Source organism: Rhinatrema bivittatum, chromosome 5, assembly GCF_901001135.1.
Source record: "Rhinatrema bivittatum chromosome 5, aRhiBiv1.1, whole genome shotgun sequence".
In the NCBI taxonomy this organism is placed as follows: Eukaryota; Metazoa; Chordata; class Amphibia; order Gymnophiona; family Rhinatrematidae; genus Rhinatrema; species Rhinatrema bivittatum.
In genome coordinates, this window is record NC_042619.1 from 13,958,385 (window position 1) to 13,971,973 (window position 13,589).

At 52.5% G+C, this 13,589-nt stretch overlaps 1 protein-coding gene and 1 long non-coding RNA gene across 2 annotated transcripts in view; one reads left to right on the forward strand and one right to left on the reverse strand.

Moving 5' to 3' along the window:
* The window catches only part of LOC115091815 (paired mesoderm homeobox protein 2A-like), a 37,821-nt gene extending 36,618 nt beyond the window's left edge, over positions 1–1,203 (reverse strand). The window contains 1 exon segment of the mRNA XM_029602043.1: positions 645–1,203. Within this exon segment, the coding sequence (XP_029457903.1) occupies positions 645–867 (223 nt within the window). The 5' untranslated portion in view covers positions 868–1,203.
* On the forward strand, positions 705–10,196 carry LOC115091816. Its single transcript, XR_003856820.1, has 3 exons — positions 705–843; positions 5,571–5,661; positions 9,884–10,196. It is a non-coding gene; the product is annotated as an uncharacterized LOC115091816 (long non-coding RNA).
* The last annotated feature ends 3,393 nt before the right edge of the window (positions 10,197–13,589 follow it).

A 13,589-nucleotide genomic window follows, 5' to 3' on the forward strand; every position in this document is an offset into this window, starting at 1 on the left:
AGCAGCGCTAGAACTGGAATGGAATCGGAATTTAAGCAAAAAAAAATAAATCTAAGAGCTTTAGCACCCAGCCACCTGCACCCACAAACCAAATAAATTTGTATTAAAAAACTATATATATAGAGATATATATACACACACACACAGTATATATATATATATATATATGTATGTAGAAAGGAAAATTAGATTTCCAGAAGTGATTTTTTATTGCATACATTCCCAGTGGGATAGAATAATAAAAAAAACAACTCTCAAAATTAATAATTTCATCAAAAACGAGATGCCGCTTCTGTAGCTATCAAATTAGATACAGTATCTTGATCTAATACCGCATTGGCCCTAACTTGATTACACATTAATTTGTTTTGGCTGTGAACATAGGAATACTTGGGCCCTAACTTGATTACATCTCCCAAATCCTATATCTTTATAACCGCATTTCGCAAAATTGGTTTAGAACCTTTTTTTTTTTTTTTTTTTAAAGGCCAAAACGGATATAAAGGCATCGCCTTCCAGATTTCCGAGCCGTGGACGGGAGAGGCAAAGCGGGTCCCCCATCTTCTCACTCACTGTCCCCCCCCCCTCCTTGATCTCTGGGGGGGGGGAGGGACGACGACACCTGACCCCCCCCCCCGTGTTACCTGTGGAATAAGGTGAAGGCTGGTGGTCCCGGAGCGCCCCCAGGGTGCAGCTGGCGGTGGCGAGGGGCGGGCACCCCGGGGTGCCCCCGAAGCTGCCCCTGATGGGGTTGTACTGGAAGCTGTTCGCCTGGCTGCAGGAGCTGAAGTCCGCGTAGGCTGAGGCCTCCATGGCGGCCATGCAGGAGTCGTAGGAGTTCAGGTAAGAGTAATCCATTTTGTACATAGGAGGAAGGCGATGGCCACAAATAATAAGAAGAAGAAGAAGAAGAATTTGCAGGGGAGGGGGAGAGAAAAAAAAGAAAAAGGCTCTCGCTGCAGACAGGGAGGCCAAGGAGAGGTCTCCTCGGGGCCCCGGTGGCAGCCTGGCCCCTCTCCCTCTGCCCGCCGCAGACTGACCGAGGAGCCCGGGGTGCCTGCAGCGCGCCCTCCCTCCCCTCCAGTCGGGCTCTGCTCCTGCCGGCTGCGGGCGGGCGCTTATAATCGCCTTGGCAGCCGTGCAAGACAATGGCGAGGCGGAGGTCTCTTAGCATGACAATGTCTTCCCGGTCTGTGGGGGGCAGTAGAGGGTGGACCCTCCCCTCCCCTCCCCTCCCGGCTAATTCCGCGCTTAACCCTTTCCGGCACCCGCCTGCCAAAGAGAAAGCCACTTTTTTTCTTTCTTTCTTTTTTTTTTTTGTTGTTTGCAATGCGGAGCCACCTGTAAGTGGTTGGCTCCGGAGCGGATCCGGATTCAAGGCGAAGCTCCGCCATGCACCGGACCAGCGGAAAATCTTCCCGGGGGGGATAATTCGATTTGCGCATTTCTGGGGCAGGGGAATTCAAGAGCCCTCGAGTGTGGGGAACTCTTTTCTGGAAATCGAATTTTTCCCCCCCAGTTGTCCCAGCAAAACAAGTGCATCCCTGCCCGTCCCCAAATAAACTGCGGGCGTCTCCTCAGCTTCCTCAGCAGGGAAGGAGAAAGCCCTCAGTTCTGCACCGAATTCGCAGTGAAGAGACCGGAGGGAGAATCGGTCCCAATGTCCGCATTACACGGTCCCGCCGGGGCGCCCTGTGCAGAAATGAGAGAGAGAGAGAGAAGGCGCCCACCTGGCCCGGCTCCTTCCCTCCCTGCCGGGCTCGCTTTCTCCCTCCCTCCCTCACCTGCACTTCCCCATCCTCCGCTCTTTTTATTTCGTTCTCTCTCTTCCTTGCACTTTTCTCTCGCTTCCCCCTTCCTTCCAGTTTGGTTTTTTTTATCCCAGTGTTTTGTTTTTTTCTTCCTCCTCCGGTTCCACTTCTCTCTCTCCCCCCTTTCTTGGGTGTCTGCCCAGCTCCCTCCTATTTCTGGGAAATCGCTCTGGTTCCCCCCCAGCATAAAACGAAGCTGCATTTTCCTATCTCACGGACTCCATTTCATTTCTCAGTTTTTTATACAATTTTTTTGATCAACTGGAAATTATCCTTCTGTCTTTTTATGCTTTATTTCGTAAAAGTGAAAGATAAAAAAATAAATATCGTCCTCTCTTGCAATTTTGTAGTTTCCAGTCTCGTCTCTCCTCCCTCCTTTCGTTTCTCTTTTATTTTTTCTTTTATTATTCCTGGCTTGCAAGTGTCAGAGACGGACTCGGAAAGATGAATGTGGATTATAAGAATAATAAACATTTGACACGCAATATCCAGTGCAATACACCGCATGCAAAACGTCTACAATAGAAATACTTTAAGGAATAAGTAGGGAAAACGTCGGAAATGTGCTGCTCGGATATTCATTCTCGGGAATCTTTATTAGCTCTGTTGCGTGCTCTGATATTCATTCTCGGAAATCTTTATTAGCTCTGTTGCGTGCTCTGATATTCATTCTCGGGAATCTTTATTAGCTCTGTTGCGGGTTTTACCGGATCCGCGGTTCACATTTCGTGCAAGACAAACGAATGATTGCGACAATCTAGCCAAACCCCGAAACCCGCCACTTTACCAAACCGAACTGATTCGGAGGAGCCCAGAGATCCTGCCCAGGCCACAGAATTAGTCATTATAATTATAGCCTCTTCCCTTTACACACCAGAGACAAAACACAACTGAAATTGAAGTTTGTGGATACAAATTATTCAAAGTTACATTTATTTGTGTTTTCGAATTGATGAGGGGTTTTGGTTTTTTTTGGGCGAGAGGGGGGTTAAATCTCCCCCGGGCGGAAATATGGGGTTTTGTTTGGTAATAGAGTTTGTGCTATTTGAATGTAAGGCTTGGGCTGAGAGGTGGGGAGAGAAGCTCTTTGCCTCCAGCCATTAGCAGGTTAATAGTTCCATTAACTTCTTTCGAAAGGACGCCCCCTCCCCATTCAGTCTCCTGTACGCAGCCTCTCCTCCTCCTAATTCAATCAGCTCACTCCTCCCCCCCCCCCCCCCCCCCTCCAGTAGTCAGACCCGGGGCTAAGTCCCTGTCAACATCAGGTGGAGAAGGAAAGGAAGGGAGAGAGAACAAGAAAAGGGAAGGGAAAGAAGGACGAATGAGGAGGAGGGAGGGTGAAAAGAAGGGAAACACCTGGCTGAAAGGAGAGGGGGCAGCCCAGTTTTTTTTGGGGGGGCCCTGTTTCTTTGCAGTCCCTCGGAGCGCAAAGCAGATGCAGGGGCAGAGGCTCTGAGGGCCACTCCCCGCTCAAAGGCAGAGGCCCGCGGGCCACTTGTAATTTCTGTAAATAGAATCCGGATTTTCCGCACTGGGAAGGAAAGGGGAACGGTGTCAGGAGCTGCGCTTCTTCTCCGTCTGCCCGAGTCCTGGGCTGGGTTTCTCTCTTTCGCATTCTCTTCCCCCGACCTGTAGGACCCCGGCCAGAAACTGGGGAGTGAATCTCAGCCTGGCTGGAAAGCGAAAAGGCTCCGTTTCCAGCGTTGAGAGAAAGGAGCTCAGAGACCTTCTCCCGAGCTAAAAGTGAGGAGCAGCCCTGAGCCCAGGAAAGGGACAGGAGAAGTGCAATTGCGCAGCAAATCTAACGCTCTATGTACTGCGGCCTTTTCCTAGACTCGGGGGCGCTTAGAAGACTGAAGCCTGGATTTTATAAACCTGGCAGCCAAATGGCCGATTCCTTTGTGCTTCTGTAATTTCAGGAGCAGTGCTCGGGTGCTACTGCCCCAGAGAAACACCGCCAGAACCGGGTGCGCAAACAAAACGACCAAATCCACTCCTCCTGCGTTATTATCGCCGTAAAAAAAAAAGGATTACACCTCGAGGGCTTTCTTCTCCCGAGCGTTTCAGCTGGGCCCCCGATCTCTCTCTCTCTCTTTTCAGATTTTCCTCCGCCGGTCCAGAGATTTCCTGCACATCCCCGGGGTTGGAAAGGGGTCCAAACCCCGCGCATCTTTTCCGCCTGAACTCCCGGGGCTCTTGGCTTTTCCTGGCCCCCTCAGCTCGTTCCTGGGGAGTCGCCCGCCGATCCGTCATCCCTGCCCTAGCCCTGTCTCCCCCCCCCCGGTCATCCCTGTCCCTAGCCCTGTGTCCCCCCCCCGGTGTCCACTCTCTGCTCCCCAGATCCGTCGTGGTCTGCATTTCAGGGCCGACCCGGGCCCCGGGCGTCTCTCTCCGTGCGATAATCTCATTATCACCCCCCCCCCCCCTCCGATCTCCTCTCCTCCTTCCCCAGCCTCTCCAGTTCCTTCTCCCCCTTCTGTTTTTTTATTCCCCCCCCCCGGCAGCCCTGACAGAAACGGTTTCGGGACGGTGCAAACAGGCGCAGGGCAGACCGGATTTATTTTTTTTCTTTCTTTCTCTCTCCCTTTTCGAAAAATCGATTTCCTGTTGTCAATTTATGAACCGAAGAGGAGAGAGAGAGGAGTTTGGCTCGGCCCGGGCAAAGGAACATTTGTATGAACAAATCTTGGTTTTTTTTGGGAGCAAACCTTCCTGTTCTTTCCTCAAACGAATCCCAAGGCTCTCGGACTGCACTGTGTGAAACGAAAAAAATAGGACCTGAGAGGCAGATGCGGGGTTTTTTTTTTGTTTTGTTTTCTGGTGAATTTGGAGATCAAAATATTAATAAGATCTCCGTTTTTAATTAATAAAACACAGCTCTCGAAGGTCCAGGAGCTCTTTCTTCGTTTTGGAAGGGTACAAAGGTTACACGGGAGCTCTCTCGTCTCTCCCGACTGCTCCGGAAATCAACAAGTTTGATAATTATTCGTGCGATAACCAGAGCAGATCGAACGCGCGAAGTTTTGCGCTCCCACTGTTCTTCCAATATCCTTGCCCAGCTTTAAATGATTTTCTGTTTTACCTCTGGGCTGCTGTAAGTTAATTCCATGGATAAATTTAATTTCGCCTCATGCATTTATTTGCATTGAGTACATTTATTTTTCTCTGTTCCCAGCTATCGGCAACAAATTTCCCTTAAGGATAATAAACGGCTTGTTTTTATTTTAAACCGATTTGTTAAAATTGTATTTCGAATACGTTAAAATACTCTTTTTCCTGGAAATATTTTTATATATATACATATATATTTTTTAAATATCTCAGATCGGAAAAAAAGTTGACGGATGACAGCGGATCTGCTCCCTGCGCGATTGAGAGGAAAGGGCAATTTGAAGCTCTCCTATACCCCGATTAAACGCCACCTGCAGTCCTTCTCCCTCTCATGTCTTCATGCCACTGGGGCATGTGCTGGAGTTCCCGTCCTCAGAGAATAAGAGGGGCTTTCTTTCAAGGAATGGGAGAGAAGGGGAACGCAGGGGAGAAAGCGCAAAACGTCTCCCAAACTTAGCGCGCCCTGCGTAACAATCCCCGCCTCTTCCTCCCCTGCTTCTTACGTGGGAGCAGCTCCAGAAATGGATTTAGACGGTAGCAGAGCGGGAGAGGAGAGAGGGGGAATCAGTGGAGGGGCTCCAGCATCTCATTTCAGAAGTGATATTGAAGAGCACTTAGTAGGAATGGTTTCTCTCTCTTTTTTTGCAGCTGATACTTCGATTTGCCACAGGGTGGACAGCCCTGGGGGCGCTCAGGGATCTGAGGAAACCTGCTGAGACGTAAGGGCCAAAGCCTGCAGGTACTTTCACGTCATTTGGGGGAGCCGAAGTTGAAGGTTGGGGGTCAAGATACCGAGGTGCACCAAAGGGGAGAGAAGGACCCCGGGGTGGCCTGGCTGATGAGCTCAAGCTTGGGAAATACCGGGGTGCAGAGCGCAAGGCCTGCAGAGGTGGCTGCGCCTCACCTGGGGTGGTGGGGTCAGTTCTGGAGTCCAAACTGCAGGAGGATAGAGACGGACGTCTGCACCCCAGAAACCTAGCACCTCCCGGAGAGGAGAGCGTAAGATACCCCAAAGGAGAACTAATGCACGAGGGGCAAACCTTTTCTGGATGAAAACAAGGGGTCATGATAGGAGGGGCTAAGGGGGGAGAATCAGGAGCAACATTAGAAGGGGAAAGGGATGCGAGGGAGGAGGTACAAAGAGTGCGCAGAGGATCCTTAGCTGCAAAAGAGTAAAAGTACAGGCAGAGCTGAGGCCAGGGGCCTTCCCTGCACGCTCGGAGGCAGAGCTCGGCCAGGAAGACCTTGCTTGTGTTATTCTTCCAGAGCATCTTACAAGACTTTCCAAAGCAGTAACTTGAAAGCACACTTTGTACTGGACCTAGGACCAGTGTCCGTGTGTGCACCCTGCATGCGGTCACCTTTTCCCCAGTAATTGTTTGGATGGCTAGAGTCCAGGGCAGAAAGCCCTTACTACTTAACAGTAACATGGGGGTAACCTGTAGGGAGCGGCAATTATTACTCTTAACAGTAACATGGGGGTAACCCGTAGGGAGCTGCAGTTACTGCCCTTAACAGAAACATGGGGGTAACCCGCATGGAGCGGCAGTTACTATCCTTAACAGAAACATGGGGGTAACCCGCAGGGAGCGGCAGTTACTGCCCTTAACAGAAACATGGGGGTAACCCGCACGGAGCGGCAGTTACTATCCTTAACAGAAACATGGGGGTAACCCGCACAGAGCGGCAGTTACTGCCCTTAACAGAAACATGGGGGTAACCCGCAGGGAGCGGCAGTTACTGCCCTTAACAGAAACATGGGGGTAACCCGCACGGAGCGGCAGTTACTGCCCTTAACAGAAACATGGGGGTAACCCGCAGGGAGCGGCAGTTACTGCCCTTAACAGAAACATGGGGGTAACCCGCAGGGAGCGGCAGTTACTGCCCTTAACAGAAACATGGGGGTAACCCGCACGGAGCGGCAGTTACTGCCCTTAACAGAAACATGGGGGTAACCCGCACGGAGCGGCAGTTACTGCCCTTAACAGAAACATGGGGGTAACCCACGGAGCGGCAGTTACTGCCCTTAACAGAAACATGGGGGTAACCCGCATGGAGCGGCAGTTACTATCCTTAACAGAAACATGGGGGTAACCCGCAGGGCGGCAGTTACTATCCTTAACAGAAACATGGGGGTAACCCGCACGGAGCGGCAGTTACTATCCTTAACAGAAACATGGGGGTAACCCGCACGGAGCGGCAGTTACTGCCCTTAACAGAAACATGGGGGTAACCCGCACGGAGCGGCAGTTACTGCCCTTAACAGAAACAAGGGGGTAACCCGCAGGGAGCGGCAGTTACTGCCCTTAACAGAAACATGGGGGTAACCCGCAGGGAGCGGCAGTTACTGCCCTTAACAGAAACATGGGGGTAACCCGCACGGAGCGGCAGTTACTGCCCTTAACAGAAACATGGGGGTAACCCGCAGGGAGCGGCAGTTACTGCCCTTAACAGAAACATGGGGGTAACCCGCAGGGAGCGGCAGTTACTGCCCTTAACAGAAACATGGGGGTAACCCGCACGGAGCGGCAGTTACTGCCCTTAACAGAAACATGGGGGTAACCCGCACGGAGCGGCAGTTACTGCCCTTAACAGAAACATGGGGGTAACCCGCACGGAGCGGCAGTTACTGCCCTTAACAGAACATGGGGGTAATCTGCACGGAGCGGCAGTTAATTCCCTTAACAGAAACATGGGGTAACCTGCACGGAGCGGCAGTTACTGCCCTTAACAGAAACATGGGGGTAACCTGCACGGAGCGGCAGTTACTGCCCTTAACAGAAACATGGGGGTAACCTGCACGGAGCGGCAGTTACTGCCCTTAACAGAAACATGGGGGTAACCTGCATGGAGCGGCAGTCACTGCCCTTAACAGAAACATGGGGTAACCTGCACGGAGCGGCAGTTACTGCCCTTAACAAACATGGGGGTAACCTGCACGGAGCGGCAGTTACTGCCCTTAACAGAAACATGGGGGTAACCTGCATGGAGCGGCAGTCACTGCCCTTAACAGAAACATGGGGTAACCTGCACGGAGCGGCAGTTACTGCCCTTAACAGAAACATGGGGTAACCTGCACGGAGCGGCGGTCACTGCCCTTAACAGAAACATGGGGATAACCTGCAAGGAGCGGCAGTCACTACCCTTAACAGAAACATGGGGGTAACCTGCATGGAGCGGCAGTTACTGCCCTTAACAGAAACATGGGGTAACCTGCACGGAGCGGCAGTCACTGCCCTTAACAGAAACATGGGATAACCTGCAAGGAGCGGCAGTCACTACTACCCTTAACAGAAACATGGGGGTAACCTGCACGGAGTGGCAGTTACTGCCCTTAACAGAAACATGGGGGTAACCTGCATGGAGCGGCAGTTACTACCCTTAACAGAAACATGGGGTAACCTGCACGGAGCGGCAGTTACTGCCCTTAACAGAAACATGGGGTAACCTGCACGAGCGGCAGTCACTGCCCTTAACAGAAACATGGGTAACCTGCATGGAGTGGCAGTTACTACCCTTAACGGAAACATGGGGTAACCTGCACGGAGCGGCAGTCACTGCCCTTAACAGAAACAGGGGATAACCTGCAAGGAGCGGCAGTTACTGCCCTTAACAGAAACATGGGGGGTAACCTGCAAGGAGCGGCAGTTACTGCCCTTAACAGAAACATGGGGGTAACCCGCAGGGAGCGGCAGTTACTGCCCTTAACAGAAACATGGGGGTAACCCGCAGGGAGCGGCAGTTACTGCCCTTAACAGAAACATGGGGGTAACCTGCAAGGAGCGGCAGTTACTGCCCTTAACAGAAACATGGGGGTAACCCGCAGGGAGCGGCAGTTACTGCCCTTAACAGAAACATGGGGGTAACCCGCAGGGAGCGGCAGTTACTGCCCTTAACAGAAACATGGGGGTAACCTGCAAGGAGCGGCAGTTCTTACCATCAGAATCTTGCTGGGCAGACTGGATGGACCATTTGGCCCTTTTCTACTGTCATTACTGTGTTACTTCCATGTAGGGTAGCAACCTGTTGCCCTCCTCCTGCTCTGGCCTGGGGGGGGGGGAGGAGTCTTTTGTCCCCACCTTTATTTATCCAGACCCCCATGAATGTAAAAAGCCCCCTCATTAAAGCCCCGCTGGGCGGCAATGAATCTTAAAGTCCAAGTTAAAGCTTTCCCTTTTCAGGGACATCAGAGGAGGAATTAGGCAGGATTAGGGGCATTTTAAAGACAAACACTTTCACTAAAGGGGATTTAAAAGTCTAATGGCAGGAGAGTGGACTTCTTTGTAGCCACTCGGCTTGTGGGTGTGCAGATATCTGCACTTTTATTGGCAGAAGCCTTTTGCAGAGCTGGGATGGGGAAAGTGGCTTTAGAGATGGTAATAATGCAGGCTGGCTCTGGACAGTGTGTGTGTGTGTGTGTGTATATGTGTGTGTGTGTGTGTGTGCGTGCGTGTGTGTGTGTGCCCGGTGCAATTCAGCAGCTAGTGCTGGGGGTACAATCCGAGGAGGTACCCCTGCCTCTGGCAACCCTGTGCTGTCCCTGTCTGTCTATCCGGCCTCATGGGCCTGCTCTGTCCATCTGACTGGGCATTAATTCTTGCACACAGCCTGCAGAGTTTACAGATATGTGTTGATGTCAGGAGCTGGGAGTATTTCTTGGGTGTGACGGGTGGGGATATGGATGGGCATCGTGTCTGACTCCTCCTGCGGGCTGAGGCGCTGCGTGCATCACTTTGGCCACACATGTGCAAATTGTCATGCCAGTAAAGTCTCCTAAATCCGATATACACAGGCAAGACAATAGATATGTACCCAACACACACATCAGTAACCATAAGAGACGGATCTTTATTTCAATGACTGTAAAGTAAACTTCTAAGGGAGCACCAATCAAACTTCAGAAAGTTTTACACCTTTTATTAAGAGAAGTGTTTTGTTTCTCCTTTTTTTTTTTTTTTAAGCAAAGCTCTGGATTTGAAAGGCAATGATCCGAAGGAATGAAGAGTGGAAAGTGGCTGCTTGGGGCTGCACTCTGCCAGCAGGGTGGCAGGATGAGCAGCTGCTGAGTCCTGATGCTGGCACCCAGGGGCTGGAGAATATCCCCTACCACCCGCAGGCAGAGCCTTCCCCTTCCCGGCCACGGATCTTCCACGATTCTGCAGCAGGACTCAGAAAACTCTGCCGCAAATTTGTATAATGTTTGCCCATATTTGCAATTTCAATAATGCTGGGTTTTTAATTTTTATTTCATGAAAATAAAGTGGTTTTCTGGCATTTCCTTGTCCTGTTCATTGATTTGGTTCTTTAGAGGAAAAGGCATCTTAGTGACTGGGGCAAGGGATCTGGGAACAGGGAGAGAGGATGTCTGGGGAGAGGGAAGGGGGAACTCAGAGGAGGGAAATGAAGAAGGAATCTTAGGCAGAAGGAGTAGAAAGATAAGGAGAAGAGGAGGATAGAGGCACAGACCAAGAAGGGGAGAGGATGGGGGATTCAGGTAGAAGGGAAGGAGAGGAGGAGAGGGAGGGGTCAGGTGTGGGGAGGAGGAGGGAAGATCAGAAATGGGGAGCTGGGAAGAAAGGGACTATTGGGGATGAGCCTGGAAGAGGAGGAAAGATTGGGATGAAGAATAGAGAGAAGAGATAGGTAGGGCTGGGGATGGGGTGGAGGAGGAGGAGGGAAGATTGGGATGAAGAATAGAGAGAAGAGAGAGGGAGGGCTGGGGATGGGGTGGAGGAGGAGGGAAGATTGGGATGAGGAATAGAGAGGAGAGGGAGGGCTGGGGATGGGGTGGAGAAGGAGGGAAGATTGGGATGAAGAATAGAGAGGAGAGGGAGGGCTGGGGTGGAGAAGGAGGGAAGATTGGGATGAAGAATAGAGAGGAGAGGGAGGGCTGGGGATGGGGTGGAGAAGGAGGGAAGATTGGGATGAAGAATAGAGAGGAGAGGGAGGGCTGGGGATGGGGTGGAGGAGGAGGAAGATTGGGATGAAGAATAGAGAGGAGAGGGAGGGCTGGGGATGGGGTGGAGGAGGAGGGAAGATTGGGATGAAGAATAGAGAGAAGAGAGAGGGAGGGCTGGGGATGGGGATGGGGTGGGGAAGGAGGGAAGATTGGGATGAAGAATAGAGAGAAGAGAGAGGGAGGGCTGGGGATGGGGTGGAGGAGGAGGGAAGATTGGGATGAAGAATAGAGAGAAGAGAGGGAGGGCTGGGGATGGGGTGGAGGAGGAGGGAAGATTGGGATGAAGAGAGAAGAGAGGGGGAGGGCTGGGGATGGGGAGGGGGATGGGGTGGGGAAGGAGGGAAGATTGGGATGAAGAATAGAGAGAAGAGAGAGGGAGGGCTGGGGATGGGGTGGGGGTGGAGGAGGAGGGAAGATTGGGATGAAGAATAGAGAGAAGAGAGAGGGAGGGCTGGGGATGGGGTGGAGGAGGAGGGAAGATTGGGATGAAGAATAGAGAGGAGAGGGAGGGCTGGGGATGGGGAGGAGGAGGAGGGAAGATTGGGATGAAGAATAGAGAGAAGAGAGAGGGAGGGCTGGGGATGGGGTGGAGGAGGAGGGAAGATTGGGATGAAGAATAGAGAGGAGAGGGAGGGTGGGGATGGGGAGGAGGAGGAGGGAAGATTGGGATGGGCTGGAGAAGAAAAGAGCCACAGACCCTGCCAGCCACCCCATCCTGTCTCTCTCTACCCCTCCCCCCCCCCCCTCCAATCCTCTCCCATCCTGCCCCTCTTCCAGTCTCTTCCTCCCTTGTACCCAGTGATCCCTCTTCCCACCCCACCCCCGATCCCCTCACTCTTTCTTACTCACTTCCCTCCACTGTCCCCTCATTCTCCCTTCTGATCCCCCTCACCTCACCCTCCTTTCCTCCCCCCACCCTCCCATCACAATCCCTTCACTCACCCTCCTTTCCTCCCCACCTCCACCACAATCCCTTCACTCACCCTCCTTCCCTCCCCACCTCCACCACAATCCCCTCACTCACCCTCCTTTCCTCCCCACCTCCACCACAATCCCTTCACTCACCCTCCTTCCCTCCCCACCTCCACCACAATCCCCTCACTCACCCTCCTTCCTCCCCACCGGTCCAACCCACATCCCCACTCCACCCCAATCCCACCTCCACCACAATCCCCTCACTCATCCTCCTTCCCTCCCCACCTCCACCACAATCCCCTCACTCATCCTCCTTCCCTCCCCACCTCCACCACAATCCCCTCACTCATCCTCCTTTCCTCCCCACCTCCACCACAATCCCCTCACTCACCCTCCTTTCCTCCCCACAATCCCCTCACTCACCCTCCTTTGCTCCCTGCCCCCTCCCATAATCCCCAATCTTTGCTCCCTGCTGCCCCATTCCCTTATCCTCATTTGCTCTCCACCACCACCATAATCCCCTTACTCACCTCCTTTTATCCCTGCCCTCCTCATGATCCCCTCACTCACCTTCATTCACTCCAGGCTGCCCCTCCTCTCCCCCCCCCCCCCCATTACTTCACTCGCCCTCCTTATCCAGAAATAGAAGGAAGAGAGTGGCCTTGCTGGCAGTGCCTCAAGCCACATCCTCCCCCTCTGCCAGCTCCCAGTCATCCTCTCAACCACTCTCAGCCGGCAGCGGAGGAGGAGGATTAGGGCTCGAAGACCTGCAAAATTCAATATAAGGAGAGTGAGGGAAGGGATGGGATGGGCAGAAGGGAAGCAATGCGCTGTCCTACTACCACCAGTGCCCTCTCCTCCCTCCCCCTACCCCCCCCCCCCCCCGGCCGGGTTCTCCCATGGCAATTTGGTTAAAACTGGCCAGTGCTACGGCTAGGTCCTAGATTTGTAGCCATTACCCATGGCCGCAGAGTGACGAGAGACCAGGGACTTTGCACCGGGAGCATCAAGAAATGCTACTATAGAAATGGCAAGCAGTGGTGGTAAGAGAACCCTGTGCTAATTATGGATGCAATTAGGTGAGAGGTTCCTGACCTGGAAAGTCTAGTTCGCATTAGATGACCACTATGAAGTATCTCTGGGAAGAGCCCTGCTACCTCTGCTTCTCATCCCTCATCAATCTGCCCTGGACCCATCTCCTAGGATTAACCTGCCTGGATTCTTCTCTCAAGGTCATCCTGCTCTGGACTCCACTCCTGGGAGCATCCTATGCACGATACCAGCCTGGATCCCTCTCCTGAGTGCACGCTAGCCTGGATCCTTCTCCTGGGATCATCCTGTACAGGATCCATACCATGGAAACACCCTGGTCTGCATCCCTCTCCTGGGATCATCCTGTACAGGATCCATCTATCCATGGAAACACCCTGGTCTGCATCCCTCTCCCGAGTGCACGCTAGCCTGGATCCCTCTCCTGGGATCATCATGTACAGGATCCATCTACCCAGGGAAACACCCTGGTCTGGATCCCTCTCCTGGGATCATCCTGTACAGGATCCATCCATGGAAGCACCCTGGTCTGGATCCCTCTCCCAAGTGCACGCTAGCCTGGATCCTTCTTCTGGGATCATCCTGTACAGGATCCATCTACCCATGGAAACACCTGGTCTGCATCCCCTCTCTTGGGATCATCCTGTACAGGATCCATCCATGGAAGCACCCTGGTCTGGATCCCTCTCCCGAGTTCATGCTAGCCTGGATCCTTCTCCTGGGATCATCCTGTACAGGATCCA